This window comes from Heloderma suspectum, chromosome 2 (assembly GCF_057233095.1).
Source record: "Heloderma suspectum isolate Gila_16-S chromosome 2, 16-S_ref, whole genome shotgun sequence".
Taxonomy (NCBI): domain Eukaryota; kingdom Metazoa; phylum Chordata; class Lepidosauria; order Squamata; family Helodermatidae; genus Heloderma; species Heloderma suspectum.
Genome location: NC_139459.1, coordinates 356,607,333 through 356,621,405, shown reverse-complemented (window position 1 = coordinate 356,621,405; position 14,073 = coordinate 356,607,333). Strand labels below are relative to the sequence as shown.

Below are 14,073 nucleotides of genomic sequence, written 5' to 3'. Positions count from 1 at the left end.
CACCCCTATCCAGAGCCCTCCTCATATTATCTACCAAGGCGACCAAGGCCGTTTCTGTCCCATGCCCAGGCCTGAAGACTGACTGAAATGGGTCTAGATAATCAGTTTCTTCCAAGTGTGCCTTCAACTGCACCGCCACCACCTGCTCAATCACCTTGCCCCAAAATGGCAGATTTGAGACTGGGTGAAAGTTGTTCAGAACTTGAGGATCCAAGGAGGGCTTCTTTAAGAGCGGTCTTATCACTGCCTCCTTGAGGGCTGATGGCATCACTCCCTCCTCAAGGGAGGCATTCACCACCGCCTTGATCCCCTCACCCAGTCTCTCTCTGCAGCTCATAATGAGCCAAGATGGGCAAGGATCAAGTAAGCAGGTGGTCGGCCGTACTGATGAAAGCACCTTGTCCACTTCATCAGGAGGAAGAAGCTGGAACCGATCCCACAAAACCGGTTTGCCACAGGCCGCCTCTTGCTCACTAACTGTATCCACAGTGTGCAGAGTAACACACCTAATCTGATCCATTTTATCTGCAAAGTGCCTTGCCAAGGCCTCACAGGAGGCTCACATGCTCCCTAACAATCCTTAGGGAGCAGTCATGAAAATTGTTACACTGGTGGTATATTGCACCAATGTGCCTGGCAAGGATAGCAAGTACAAGTGATACAAAATGTTGGAGAAATTGTAACCAGCAAGGTCATATGTCATAGTCATATGTGGTGGGCAGGTCCTGCTGTGTTTTGGAATATCATATTCTCAGAAATGACAAACATTAGACATCAAACTATCTGTGTTACGTCAGCATTGGCTCTATACACGATATGATAGATAAGGATGGCCAGAACTCCCATGCCTGACCTGTGCTTTGCCTGCTGAATCCCTGCTAGTTACTTGACCCAGTGAGCAGCATGGGGCAAGCCAATGGGGCCATCGGGGGGGGGGTTCATCAGTGATGCGAGGCATCCATTTGTTTGGCTGCTGGCCTGGTCTCCATGCGGGCCCCATTTTAGTGCAAGATGGGGACTCTACATTTTGGAGATCTACTGCAGTGAAGAACAGTGGCTGTGAAGGGTCATTTCAACCATATTACAAGCCTGTAATATGGCTGCAATGAACCTTTATGGCCACTGTTGTATGCAACAGTAGATCTAGGAAAAATACAGAGTCCCCATCTTGTGCTAAAGTGGGGCTCACATGGAGACTTGGTGGCTGCCATAAATCCCAGCCACTTGCGTGGCACAGGAGTGAAGGTTTGCCAAGCTGGGTTCAGGGGTGCGGGTGATGGTGGGATTTGGCAGGTTCCCAGACCCAGTTGAGTGCCTGTGCCATCCCTAATGGTAGATGAGGGTCTCAAAAAGTGACATCTAAGGACTTGATCATGTTCATGCTGATGGCAGCCCATAGAGTCATAGCTAAAAGTTGGAAAACCACAGAACTTGAGCTGTGGCAAATAGTCATGGTAGAAAAAATGATGTCCCAACTGAAACTAGACAGAGGCAAAGGCAAAACATCCATTTTTTATACAAGATGATATGATTTTATTGTATATACTACTCATATATAGCAACACTTGTCAAAGCCTTTCTGCAGACTAGGCAAAAGAGAATAAATACAATTTGTTATTATGAAGAACCAGAAAGGAAACTCAGAATAGCCAATGGATTCTACCTATATTTAGGTATGTACAGTAAAGAGAAAACATGGTAAATGAACTACCCTCTGTCCATAATTTGTTTTAAATACAGTATTTTTTCTGTCATTTGTTTAGCTTTGCTTTGGAAAATTATTTTTTAGAAATTGTAAAAACGAGGAAAAAAATCAATGTAAGGCATTTTTGAAAGTGAAGCCTGTTTGGTGCTGGAAGAATGGCCATCTTGTGGTCTGACCTTTGTCCTCCCCTGAAGCACAATGAATGGAATGGAGCCCATGGTAAAACATGTCCTAGGATAAGAAGGTGAACCTGTCAGTCAGTAAATTGCACTCCCTCCCTTTCACTCTTTCGTCAGCATTTTAGAGAAATGCAACCAAGAATTAGTATTTGGAGGGTAAACAGAATGTCTGCATTGCCAGGCATGACTCAGGAATGCAGCCTCATGCTGGCCTGGGTTCAGTTCCGGTGGCTTCAGAGGGAAGCTTGCTCCACCCCAGGAAGCACCAGAAATGGTCCTATGGGCCTAGTTGTGGCTGGGCTTTGGGCTTCATCTAATTCTGATGCACAACTCTACTGCACAGTATGCAGAATATATAGGGCAACATCTCTGCAAGGTGCCAATGGGCTGCAAAAGTTGTAGCAGTGATTAGGGATGTTGGAGGAATCCATCTGGGGGGTGGAGCTCACTGAGCTTTCTGCAGCTCGCCCCCCCCCCCCCGGACTTCAGCTCATTTCCCCATAAGCCAGCCTGACTCGATCTTCATTGAGTAGTGCCAGCTCATGGATTTTGTCAGGTTTAAAAAATTTACCTAAATAGAAATGTGCACAAATTGTGGGGGGTTTACCTATAAAGCCTTACATGGCTTGGGACCACAATGCCTGATGGAGCACCTCTCCCAGCATGAAATAACCTGCACACTGTGCTCAGCATCCAAGGCCCTCCTCTGGGTGCTCGGATGACGGCCTTGTCACTGGTGGCCCCCCAGTTACGGAAAAAAACTCCCTGATGAGGCCCACCTGCTGCCAACATTGTTAACTTTTCAGCACCAGGTTAAAACTGCCTTCTTCTCTCAGGCATTCGGAAGCATGCAATGAGTTTTAAATTAGGTCTTGGATCATCTTTGGCTGATAGTTAAACAAATGGTTTTTAGATATAAGTTGTCTCTCCCTGTGTTATCTGTCTATATGGTTTTTATGTGAATGCTTTTCTTTTCTGTACTTTGTATTATCTGTTTTAATGGTTTTTAATTTGGGGAAAATAGCCAGATAGCTTGAGCTATGGGGCAGTACAGAAATAGAATAAATGAAAATGAATTGAAATGGAATTTCAGCCGTAATTTGCACAAAATGTGGCCATAATGTGCATAATCACAGAATTTGCAGGTGAAATTTGCATAAATCATGCAAATTGTGCCCCCAAATTTGCGCACATTTCTATTTATGTTAGAAGAAGAAGAAGAAGAAGAAGAAGAATTATTATTATTATTATTATTATTATTATTTCCCAGATTTCAGGGAGCACCGTGCTTGGTGCACAACTGTGAGTCCATTGAGCCCCAAAAGGACCGGATTCCACGATGGACTTCCCTTGTACTGAGGAATATGTTGATTAAAAAGTTTAAGTTAGCATCCCTCAAATAAGCTATATGTGAATGCCCTTTATTTCTTTGATCTGGACGTTGTACACGTGGGTGTTTAACATGGATATCCAATATAGAAGCCCAGACAGAAGAGGGTGGATGGGATGGGGGTGTTGTGGGGAGGAAAGGAAAGAAAAGGGTTTAGTGGGGAACTAGTGAGTGAGCTAAGATTTATTAAAAAACTAACCCAAAGGGGGGGCTTTCAAGCTGAGAAAGGTAAACATTCAAGGTTTATTGAAATTTTGAAAGGTCTGCTATTTTAAAATAGCTAAATGGGAGTCAATGGCTGAACTAGTAATATTTTTAAATCAACTAACATCTGAGCCTTGACCTTAAAAGCTATATATATATAAAAATCTCTTTCCATCTTTACTAGATTGGTTATGGTTTTGTTAGTCATGTTCCAAACTACAGACACAACTTCCCTTTTTTCTACCGGATGGTCCCCAAGCAAGAACCTCCTTACCTGGGGATTGTCAAACTGCTCCTGCATTTCAGATGGACCTGGATCGGTCTCCTGGCTCCAGAAAATGACAGTGGAGAAAGATTCATGAGCACCTTCACACCTGTGGTCCTAAAGAATGGGATTTGCATTGCCTTCTCAGAAAGCATCCCATTGCTATCTCTGAAAAGACTAAACTTGAACTTGATCTTTAATTTAATGGACACTCAAGTCAGTGTAGTTGTTTGTCCAGTGGACTCTCAGATCATGTCAACAGTAGGAACATTCATGCTTGCAGTTGAAAAAATCAAAAAATCAACTGTGGGGAAAGTTTGGATTGCAACAGCTTTTCAGGATCTCAGTCTGAGAATATTATTAGAAAAGTTTGATCTCCAGCATACCCATGCTTCTTTCACTTTTTTAGGCAAGTCACACAAAATGACGCAACATGACAATTATCACCTATTTTTCTTGGCTATTGAGCAGTTCACGGAGAAAGCATTTCATTGTTTATATTCCAGGCATGAGTTGTCTGTAAAAGTCTGGAAAAGATGCAGAGAAAAAGAGAACTGGGAGAACCTACCCCAAGATGTGATTGAAAGGATCCTGTCTCAAGATGCCTACAGTATTTACAATTCCATCCAAGCTGTGGCAGAGACCTTACATGCTGCATACTCATCCCAACCAAATTGGATGGGGATGGTGGGCAGAGACAGGCTGGAATTACAAAGGGTACAGTCATGGCAGGTATTCCTTCTCCTTTGTAGATTTTATTTAGTTCATGAATTACATTTATAACCCACCTGTCCTCCAAAGAGCTCAAGATATCACACATGGTCCTCCTCCCCATTTTTATGTGCACAACAACCCTGTGAGGTAGGTTAAGCTGAGAGTTGATGACTGTCTCAAGGTCACCCACTGACCTGCATGACCAAGAGAGGATTTGAAGAGAGATTGTGGCAGGGATGGGGAGGCAGAGTTGCTGTGGTCTATCAGGTGTCTCAGTTAGGGATGGCAGAGAATTCCGCCACGGATCATGGTGAGGCCGAACGCCAGTGCATTCGGCCCCCCCAAATCTGTGGCGGAATGGCCTGCCCCCCTGCCCCCCGCAGATCACACCTGGATCCCCCCCAGGATGAGACTTACCTGGGGCGGATCTTCCGGGCGGCGGCGGCTCCAGCAGCGGCTCCGGCGGCGGCTCTGGCCGCGGCTGCTGGTCTTCCGACTGGCTGCCGCCACCGCCACCATTTGCAGGGTTTTGTTTGTTTGTTTACAGAGACATGATAGGCTACGTAAGTTTTTTCGTAGCCTTAAACATCTGGGTAAAAAAAAAATGGCATATGCAAATGGCGGCGGCTACGGCTGCTGCCATTTGCGTACGCCTTTTTTTTTTACCCAGATGTTTTAGGTTACGTAAAAACTTACGTAGCCTAAAAGGACTGGGTAAAAAAAAAAAAAGCGTATGCAAATAGTGGCGGCTATGGCCGCCGCCATTTGCGTGCCTTTGTTTGGGCCATCTTAGTCTACGTAAATATTTACGTAGATTAAGACGGCGAAATTAAGGGGAACACAAATAGCGTCCGCTACGCTATTTGCATTCCCCTTATTTTCGCCATCTTAGTCTACGTAAATATTTACGTAGACTAAGATGGACCAAACTAAGGAACGCAAACGGTGGTGGCTGTAGCCGCCGCCATTTGCGTACATGGGTTTTTGTTTGTTTGTTTGTTTTTTACCCAGAGCCCTCCGTGGCCGGAAATCCGGCTACAGACGGTTCTGGCCTACCTGGGCCTGGCCGGCTGCTCCGTGAAGCTGGCGCAGAGCACAGCCGGCCACAGAGGATTCCAGGGGGGAGGAACAGAGTGCCTCCCCACCCAGCGAGGATTCTGGGGGGAGGGATGGAACACCTCCCCCCCACCAGCAACATAATCTGTGAAAGGTAAGTGACTTTCGTACATCTCTAGTCTCCAGTTTTGAGTGTTTGGCCAAGACCCAATAGCGATTCCATTGGAGTACCACCCACCCCACTACTCAACCATATGCCAATCTGAGCTCTCTGTGGTGGCCTGAGATATGGCGTCGGTGTCTCCTAAGCTGATCGTGTTCGGTCAGTTCAGCATTCATGCAGAAACTGCCCCGTTTGGAGTGTGTCAGGACTAGACAAATGTTTTTTGATGGACGGATGAGATACATTCAAGATGGGCATGATCCTCCGAACACTGGCTCGCCACTAGTCTCACACACAATTCCCATTTGCATTGGCGATTGCTGCTCGTTCTGTGCGAACAGGAAAATTGCACGAATGGAGCAGTGATCAAATGTGAAATTTGTGCAGATTTCCCTCAACTTCTGCAGATTTCCTCCCTAGACTAAAGTGGAGCTGATTCACTCTCTGGGGGAAATTTGGACAACTCAAACAGGGAAAATTGTAGAAATCAAACGCAAGCACATGTAGGCAATTGACAAACATTTTTGGCGTGCATGTGCTTACGGTCATATTTGGAGTTACGAAGAGGGCATGCTTTCAAGTCTTGCAAGCAAAAATGAAATTCTCGTACATCCTTCCTCAGGACTTCTTGGCCTCCGTGGCGGGGTCTCAGGCACACTCAGGCAGCAGAATACAGTCTGGTTCTCATGGTTGTATCAGATTGGATGATGGTGATCTGAGGATCGGGGACAGGATGTGGTCTGTCTGTCATGAAACAATCACTTCCTGGTCATGTTTCCAGACTGTCAAGAACTGCCCGACTTTGCCTAATAGTAAGACCATCCTCTGCTGTCAGAATTATCTTGAGGATGCCAGACTGAGCTTATATGACACTGACACTAGTTCTTCTCCAAAATGGTGAAGGAGAAAGATGACATTCAAGAAAAGACCACAGGTTCCGTATAAATGTGAACAGAAAAAAAAAAAAAATTCTCATGGCAACTGTATGTCCATGTGCGAGGAGCAGCATGGCGCCATGCTTACTGGGCCCACCCCCTCCTTCAGGTGCACTGTGGCCTCCTCCTCCTCCGATCCTGTTGCACTGAGATCTGAAGGGTTTTTGTTTGTTTTTTAAACTCACATTCACTTGAACATGAGTACAACTCTCCATGCAATCAGGGACTCTGCTTATAGGTTAATTTATCATATTTGCGCATAACTCATTAAACGGGTTTTTGAGTCTGGAAGAGCCGGGATGTGCAAATGGATTTCCTGTTTCTAAAATGTGTGTTTTTCTATGTCATTCTAGTTTCACCCTTTCCTGAGAAACTTCCGGCTCTACAATATTTCCAAGGATGGAGTTTATTTGGATGAAAATGGGGATTTGGCAGCTGACTTCTATATCATGAACTTGGTGGAGCTTCCGAACAGGTCCATTGCTAGAGTGAAAGTTGGGAGTATAGAGAGGCAGGCCTCCTCAGAGATCAGGTTCACCCTTGATCAGAATGCCATTGTGTGGCCCAGGTGGTTTAGCCAGGTGAGCGGAAAACTCTTCTTTCCTTTGCTGCCCTTTAATATATCTTACCAGGCAATCCTAGACATGTCTTCTTGGAAGTATGAACACTAAGTTCAATAGGCCTTACACATTGAGTTCTATGGGACTTTGGTAAGTGGGCATATGATAACAGTGTTAAGCTTTATGAATTTATTAAGTATTGTACATACTAATTAAAGGTTGTGATTCCTATCCCAATAATCTCCAGTGAAATATCACAATGAATATGAATAGAAAAGGTTTAAGCTTGATTTTAAGGAACCCCCAGAAGCCTGCACTGAAGTTTGCCAGGCCAGGGGTCCCCTCTATTTTTACAAATCCTGTAGCGTGACAAAGTATGATCAGAAGTGTGACAAAATTCCAAGGAATGGTATTGGAACTAGGGATGTGCGGAACCCCTACCTTTCATTCGGGGGGGGGGGGTTCTGCGGGGAGGAGGTGATCTGTTCGTCCCCCCAAGATCCTCTTCAGTGTCCACCCGTCCACTGGGTTCTGCGGACCAGCACGCCTCCGGCAATACGACAATACAGCGCCATTTTGCTTTGAGAAAGACAGAGTCACTTGAGGCCATAAAGCCCTTGCAGCCATTTATGGCTTTATTTATATAAAACTCAGGGTTTTACAGTGGTCTTTCTCTTTGTGAATGAAAGATTTTTTTTATTTTTATTTTAAAAAACAAAACACAACAACAACAACAACTTAAACACATAATACGCATACACTAAAATAACACTTAAGATTATAAGATATCTACCTTTGGTTCCCCTTACACAACAAATGCTCATTATTATTCTCTAGTTCTTATCTTTGTTGTGTATCAAAGATTGAGTTCACAGTCATTATCTCATTTCTCTCCTAATTTTAAGAACAGCAACAACAAAAGAGAATTAACCCTCTCAAAGTTCAAAATCCACATACAGTACATAGATATCGTTTTTCTCTATTTCTTGTACAAATTCTATAAAAGGTTTCCAATCTAACAAAAATTTAGTTGTTGACCCTTCTTTAATTATAATAGTAAGTTTTGCCATCTCTGCCAACTCCATCATTTTCATGATCCACTCACTCACAGTTGGTATTGTTTCATTCTTCCACTTTTGAGCACACAATAACCTTGCAGCCACTGTCATGTAGAGAAAGTGGATTCCCCCCTTCTCTTTTATGTGTTTATTTATTAGTCCCAATAAAAAAGTTTCTGGCTTCAATTCTATAGTATTCTTTAATATTATTTGAGCTAAAGACTGTATTTGTTTCCAAAATGTTTTAGCTTTTTTACAAGTCCACCACAAATGATAAAATGTTCTGTCTTGATCTTCATACAGTGGTCTTTCTCAAAGCAAAACGGCAATGGCGGCCACCACTGCTGTATCGCTGGAGGATGTGGAGCAGGTGTGCCAGTCCAGCAGGAATCCTCCCAGAGCGGAGGTAAGAGGAGCCATCCCACCGCGGGCTCCAGAGGCCAGATTCCAAAGAATCTGGTCTCACTGGAGTCGACGGAGGATTTATCCAACATCTAGGGATGTCAGAAAATTTTGCCACAAATCTCGGGGAGGCCGAATGCCAGCGCATTTGGCCCCCCGAAATTGGTGGCAAAATGGTCTGCCCCCCGCCCCCCCCGGGACAGGACTTACCTTGGGCGAATCCTCCTGGCGGCGGTGGCGGCGGCTCCGGCAGCAGTTCGGTGGCGGGGTGGTGGTGGCGGTGGCTGCGGCAGCCGGTCTTCTGACCGGCTGCCGCCGCTGCCATTTCCAGTAAAAAAACAAAAAACAAATGTGATATGCTACGTAAAGATTTATGTAGGCTATCATGGCTAGATTTTAAAAAAATACAGTGATAGGCTACGTAAATGTTTACGTAGCCTATCATGGCTGAGTAAAACAAAAACAAAAAACAACCGCGCGTATGCAAATGGCGGCGCCCATGGGTGCCGCCATTTGCGTTCCTTATTTTGGCTATGCTATTTGCTATGCTATACTATTTAGTCTATGCTATTGCATTCCCCTTATTTTCGCCGTAGTCTATGTAAATGTTTATGTAGACTAGACGTGCCAAAATAAGGCCGCCATTTGCGTACACGCAGTTGTTTTTTTCTCACTCTGCCATGATAGGTTACATAAACATTTACGTAGCCTCAGCTGCTACCGCCAAACCACCGCCAAACCGCCACCGGAGCCGCCGCCACCAGGAGGATTCGCCCAAGGTAAGTCCCGTCCCGCCAGATTCGTGGAGAAATTCTCTGACATCCCTAGCTCATACTTCCTCAAAAATGTACTTTCAATATACTTCTAAAGATACATTGAAAGGGTAGTATTGAGTAAACAGGCTTAATTGGCATACCTGGATGCTCCTTCTCTTTTTGGTTAGACTGTGCCTCTCTCTAGATGTACTGAAAGTTGTCACCCTGGATACTCCAAGGTGGTTGAGGAAGGAAAGCCGACTTGTTGTTACGATTGTGCCCCATGTACAGAAGGAACCATCTCCACAGAGGAAGGTAGGTGACTCCAGAGCAAAGTGCTGCTCTTGAGGAATAGGACAAACGCCCAGAGATGTGTGTTCTGGGAAGGGTTTTTTTTTTTAGGCATTGGATCCATTCTGGTTTTCTGTATAAATTATTAGTGTATTCACTAATTATGTTTTACAAAGTGAGTTGTAAGATATAACCTGTGTTAATGGAGTGCAGGGAGAAAATTGGGCAGCTGGGGAGTGTTCAGTATGACCTAGCTGTGCTCCCCTTTTGCACTTTCAGGCGCATGACCTCTGTCCACTCTACATATGAATGGAAGTGAACGTAGAAGCGGTTGTAGGTGCAGTTTGGCCCCAGTAGGATGGGGCAGGAGGGTTAATGATCCTGGCAAGGTAGTTGAACTTGATGAAGCATGAGGTACTTTGAAGTAGTAAAGTGAAGTGGCTACAGTGTGGGACTTTGACTAGAAAGACCAGAGTTCAAATCCTACTAAGTTATACAACAAACTGCTTGGCTGTCTTGGACTAGATACTAGCCTAAGCTAGTTGTGAGAGTAGAACTGGAAATCTTTGTCCTTCCTGCACAGAGCTCTATGGAAGACTGGCAGCATACAAATAAAACATTAAGAAGAAAAGAAATAATATTGTTAATTAATAAGAACAAAGTGTTCATCAAAGCCTTGCCCAGAACAGCCACACTGCATTCTCAGGACAGAGGTAATAGAAATATTTAGTAGTTAAGATTAGTTAAGTAATTCACTGCTTAACTAATTCACTACTAACCTGTGAATCTGGAGTTCCCCAGGGTTCCATTTTGTCCTCATGCTAATTTATATATACATGAAACCATTGGGAGAGGTTGTCCAGAGTTTTGGGGTTCGGTGTCACCAGTATGCTGATGACACTCAACACTCTTCTTCCTTTCCATCTAATTCCAAGGAAGCTGTTGGGGTGCTGAACGGTGTCTGTCAGCAGTAATGGACTGGATGAGGGTAAACAAATTGAAGCTTAATCCAGACAAGACAGAGGTGCTCCTGGTCAGTTGAAAGGTAGATCAGGGAATAGGGATTCAGCTTGTGCTGGATGGGGTTACACTCCCCCTGAAGACACAGGTTCGCAGCTTGGGTTGTATTTCTGGATTCAGCCCTGAGACTGGATGCCCAGGTAGGGATGCTGGAGAAATTTGAGGCACGTTAAAATGAGGTCAGATTTCCAAGAATCTGACCTGCAGAATCTAATGCGGAACACCCCACTCAGGCCATGCAGAGCCTGGAGACTTTTGGATTCCCCCCCCCCCAATTTATGCATATGAATCCATAGAAAAACACCTAAGTTTCTGCTGAGGAAACTTTGAATGGAATGGGGGACAATACTCTAAATGTTATGTACTGAGGTAAATTATGTAAAAACTTATGTAAATACATAAATACTTACGTAAATATTTTCTCTAATTTACCGCACAATGCAAAAAAAAAAAAAATCACATCCGTCTGTGGGTGAATGACAGAATGAAAGGTGCCTGACAACCTGTAAAACACAGATGGAGTGGATTTTACACAGTTTGTACATCCCTATGCCCAGCTTTCAGCGGTGGCCAGGAGTGCATTTGCACAGATAAAGCTTGTATGCCAGCTGCGCCTGTTCCTTGAGATGTCTGACTTTGCCACAGTTACACGTCTTTGTTACATCCCGTTTGGATTACCATAACGCAATCTATGTGGGGCTGCTTCTGAAGTGTGTTTGGAAACTTCAGCTGGTTCAAGTTGCTGCTGCCCGACTGTTGACTGGGGCTGACTACAGGGAGCATACAATCCCCTGCTAAAACAGCTTCACTGCCTCCCAGTCTGTTTCTGGGCACAATTCAAAGTGCTGGTCATGACATATAAAGCCCTATATGGCTTGGGTCCAGGTTATCTGAAAGACCATATTCTTCCCTATGAGCTTCCTCATGGCCTGAGATCTTTAGGGAAGGCCCTTCTCGTGGTCCCGCCACCATCACAGGCTCACCTGGTGGGAACGTTATAGAGGCCCTTCTCGGTGGCTACCCCAAGGCTCTGCAACTCCCTTCCCACTGGGGCGAGAGTGGCACCCTCCTTGGTATGTTTCCGCAGGAAGGCAAAAACTTTTTTGTTTTGGAAGACCTTTGGGGATAGATAGTCTGGACCTGTGAGAATATGATGGATTGGTACTAATGTGTATATTGTTCTTGTTGTTTTAAATTCTCATATTTTATACTGTTTTAATACTATTGATGATTTAATTATATTTTTAAGTTTTCTATATTTCTATTTATATGTTTTAACTGTACAAACTTTTAATATTGTAAAGCCACCTTGAGTCCCAGTACTGGGAAAAAGGTGGAATATAAAAGTAAATATAATGATAATGATAATGATAATGTACTGCTTTAATATGTGGACCCAGACCACTGGATGGATTGTCATTGGACCCAATATTGTCTACTTTGACTGTGTCAGGCAAGGAGCTTCCCCAGTCCATTTAGCCTGGATCCTTTCTGGGTGGAGATGCTGCTCAGGGCTGAACATCTGCATACACCACTTGTCCAAGGCACTGAAACAATGACAGCCCTGATGGATCACAAGTGTGAACCATCTAGTCCAGTCTCCCATTCCCAAAGTGGCCAACGAGATACCTTTGGGAAGCCCATAACAAGGACGTGAAGGCCATTGCCCTCTCCTGTTGTTCCTCTCAGCAGCTGCTGTGCAGTAACATGCTGCTTCTGTAACTGAAGGATGTATACAACCATCATAATTAGAAGACACAGATAATTCTACCATCGTAATTGGCAGACATAGATAGATTTCCCCTCCATGAAATTATCAGACTATTTTGGCTAGAGCCATCACCACATATATATTTATTAAAATGTTTCTTGGCCGCCTTTCAGGGCAGGAGTCCTCCAAGGGGGTGTACAACAAGAAAAAAAGTAATAAAAATCTATACAGTATTAAAAACAGTAAAACCACATAATAAAAACAACAACACCACCAAACCTCCTAAAAAACAGCAAAAAACAGCATAATATTGTGGGAATGAGATTTCAAATGAGCCTCTTACCATCCCTTCTCCACACTGCTAATTCATGCCCTCTCCGGCGTCTCTTTCTTTATCATGCTCTTATGGCATATAAGCTCTCACCCCACAAACACATGCTTTAGGGAATAGAATGGACAACAGGCTATAACTGATGGAAGGCAGATTCTTGTAATGCTACAGCTGCTCTTGTTCTTTTCAGATGCAGATCATTGCAACAAGTGTCCAGATGATCAGCATCCAAACAAGGCCCAGGATCACTGTGTTCCTAAGTGGATTAACTTCCTCTCCTATGAAGAAACTTTGGGGATCACCCTTGCTGTATTTGCCTTATTCTTGTCCCTAACTACTGGCTTTGTTTTAGGAATCTTTATTAAATGCCGGGAAACTCCAGTGGTCAAAGCCAACAACCGCAATCTCACCTACATGCTCCTCGTCTCCCTCCTGCTTTCCTTCTGGTCATCTTTTTTATTCATTGGTCGGCCCCAGAAGGTGACCTGCCACCTCCGACAGGCTGCCTTCAGCATCATCTTCTCAGTCGCTGTCTCTTCTTTGTTGGCAAAAACCGTCATGGTGGTGGTGGCATTTATGGCTACAAAGCCAGGGAGCAGGATGAGGAAATGGCTGGGGAAGAGTCTGGCAAACTCCATTGTTATTTCTTGTTCTAGTGTCCAAGTGGGCATCTGCATTGTCTGGCTGGGAATCTTTCCCCCGTTCCCTGATTCTGACATGCATTCCCAGCCTGGGCAGATCATCCTGCAATGTAATGAAGGGTCTGTCCTGATGTTTTATATCACTCTTGGCTACATGGGCTTCCTGGCTGCCATCTGCTTCATGGTGGCTTTCCTAGCCAGGAGACTGCCTGGTGCATTCAACGAAGCCAAGCTGATCACCTTCAGCATGTTGGTGTTTTGCAGTGTTTGGGTGTCCTTTGTGCCAACCTACCTGAGCACCAAAGGGAAATACATGGTAGCTGTGCAGGTCTTCTCTATCTTGGCCTCCAGTTTGGGGTTACTGGGTTGCATCTTTATCCCCAAATGCTACATTATCATACTGAAGCCAGAACTCAATAAAAAGGAGCATCTAACAAAGAAACTCTAAAATGGCATCTGATTTTGTAGTACAGATTTTTCCTATAGCATGGTGGTAGTAGGGATGTATGAAAGTGACTTACCTTCTGCGGATTATGTTGACGGTGGAGGGGGGGGTGCTCCGTGCCTCACCCCCGGAATTCTTGCCAGGGGGGAGGCGCTCCGTGACTCCCCCCCAGAATCCTGGCCGGCCGGCTGTGCTCCGCAGGGATTCTGCAGAGCCGCTGTCCAGCTCCGCCAGCAGCCGGACATCCG

The 14,073-nt window shown here is 44.7% G+C and overlaps 1 protein-coding gene across 1 annotated transcript in view; it reads left to right on the top strand.

Annotated features, from left to right (window-relative positions):
- The window catches only part of LOC146355533 (vomeronasal type-2 receptor 26-like), a 60,984-nt gene extending 47,156 nt beyond the window's left edge, over positions 1-13,828 (top strand). The window contains exons 10-13 of the mRNA XM_084829930.1: positions 3,663-3,959; positions 6,965-7,192; positions 9,575-9,701; positions 12,930-13,828. Coding sequence (XP_084686056.1) covers positions 3,663-3,959; positions 6,965-7,192; positions 9,575-9,701; positions 12,930-13,828 — 1,551 coding nt within the window. The remainder of the gene's footprint in view (positions 1-3,662; positions 3,960-6,964; positions 7,193-9,574; positions 9,702-12,929) is intronic.
- Positions 13,829-14,073: the final 245 nt, after the last annotated feature.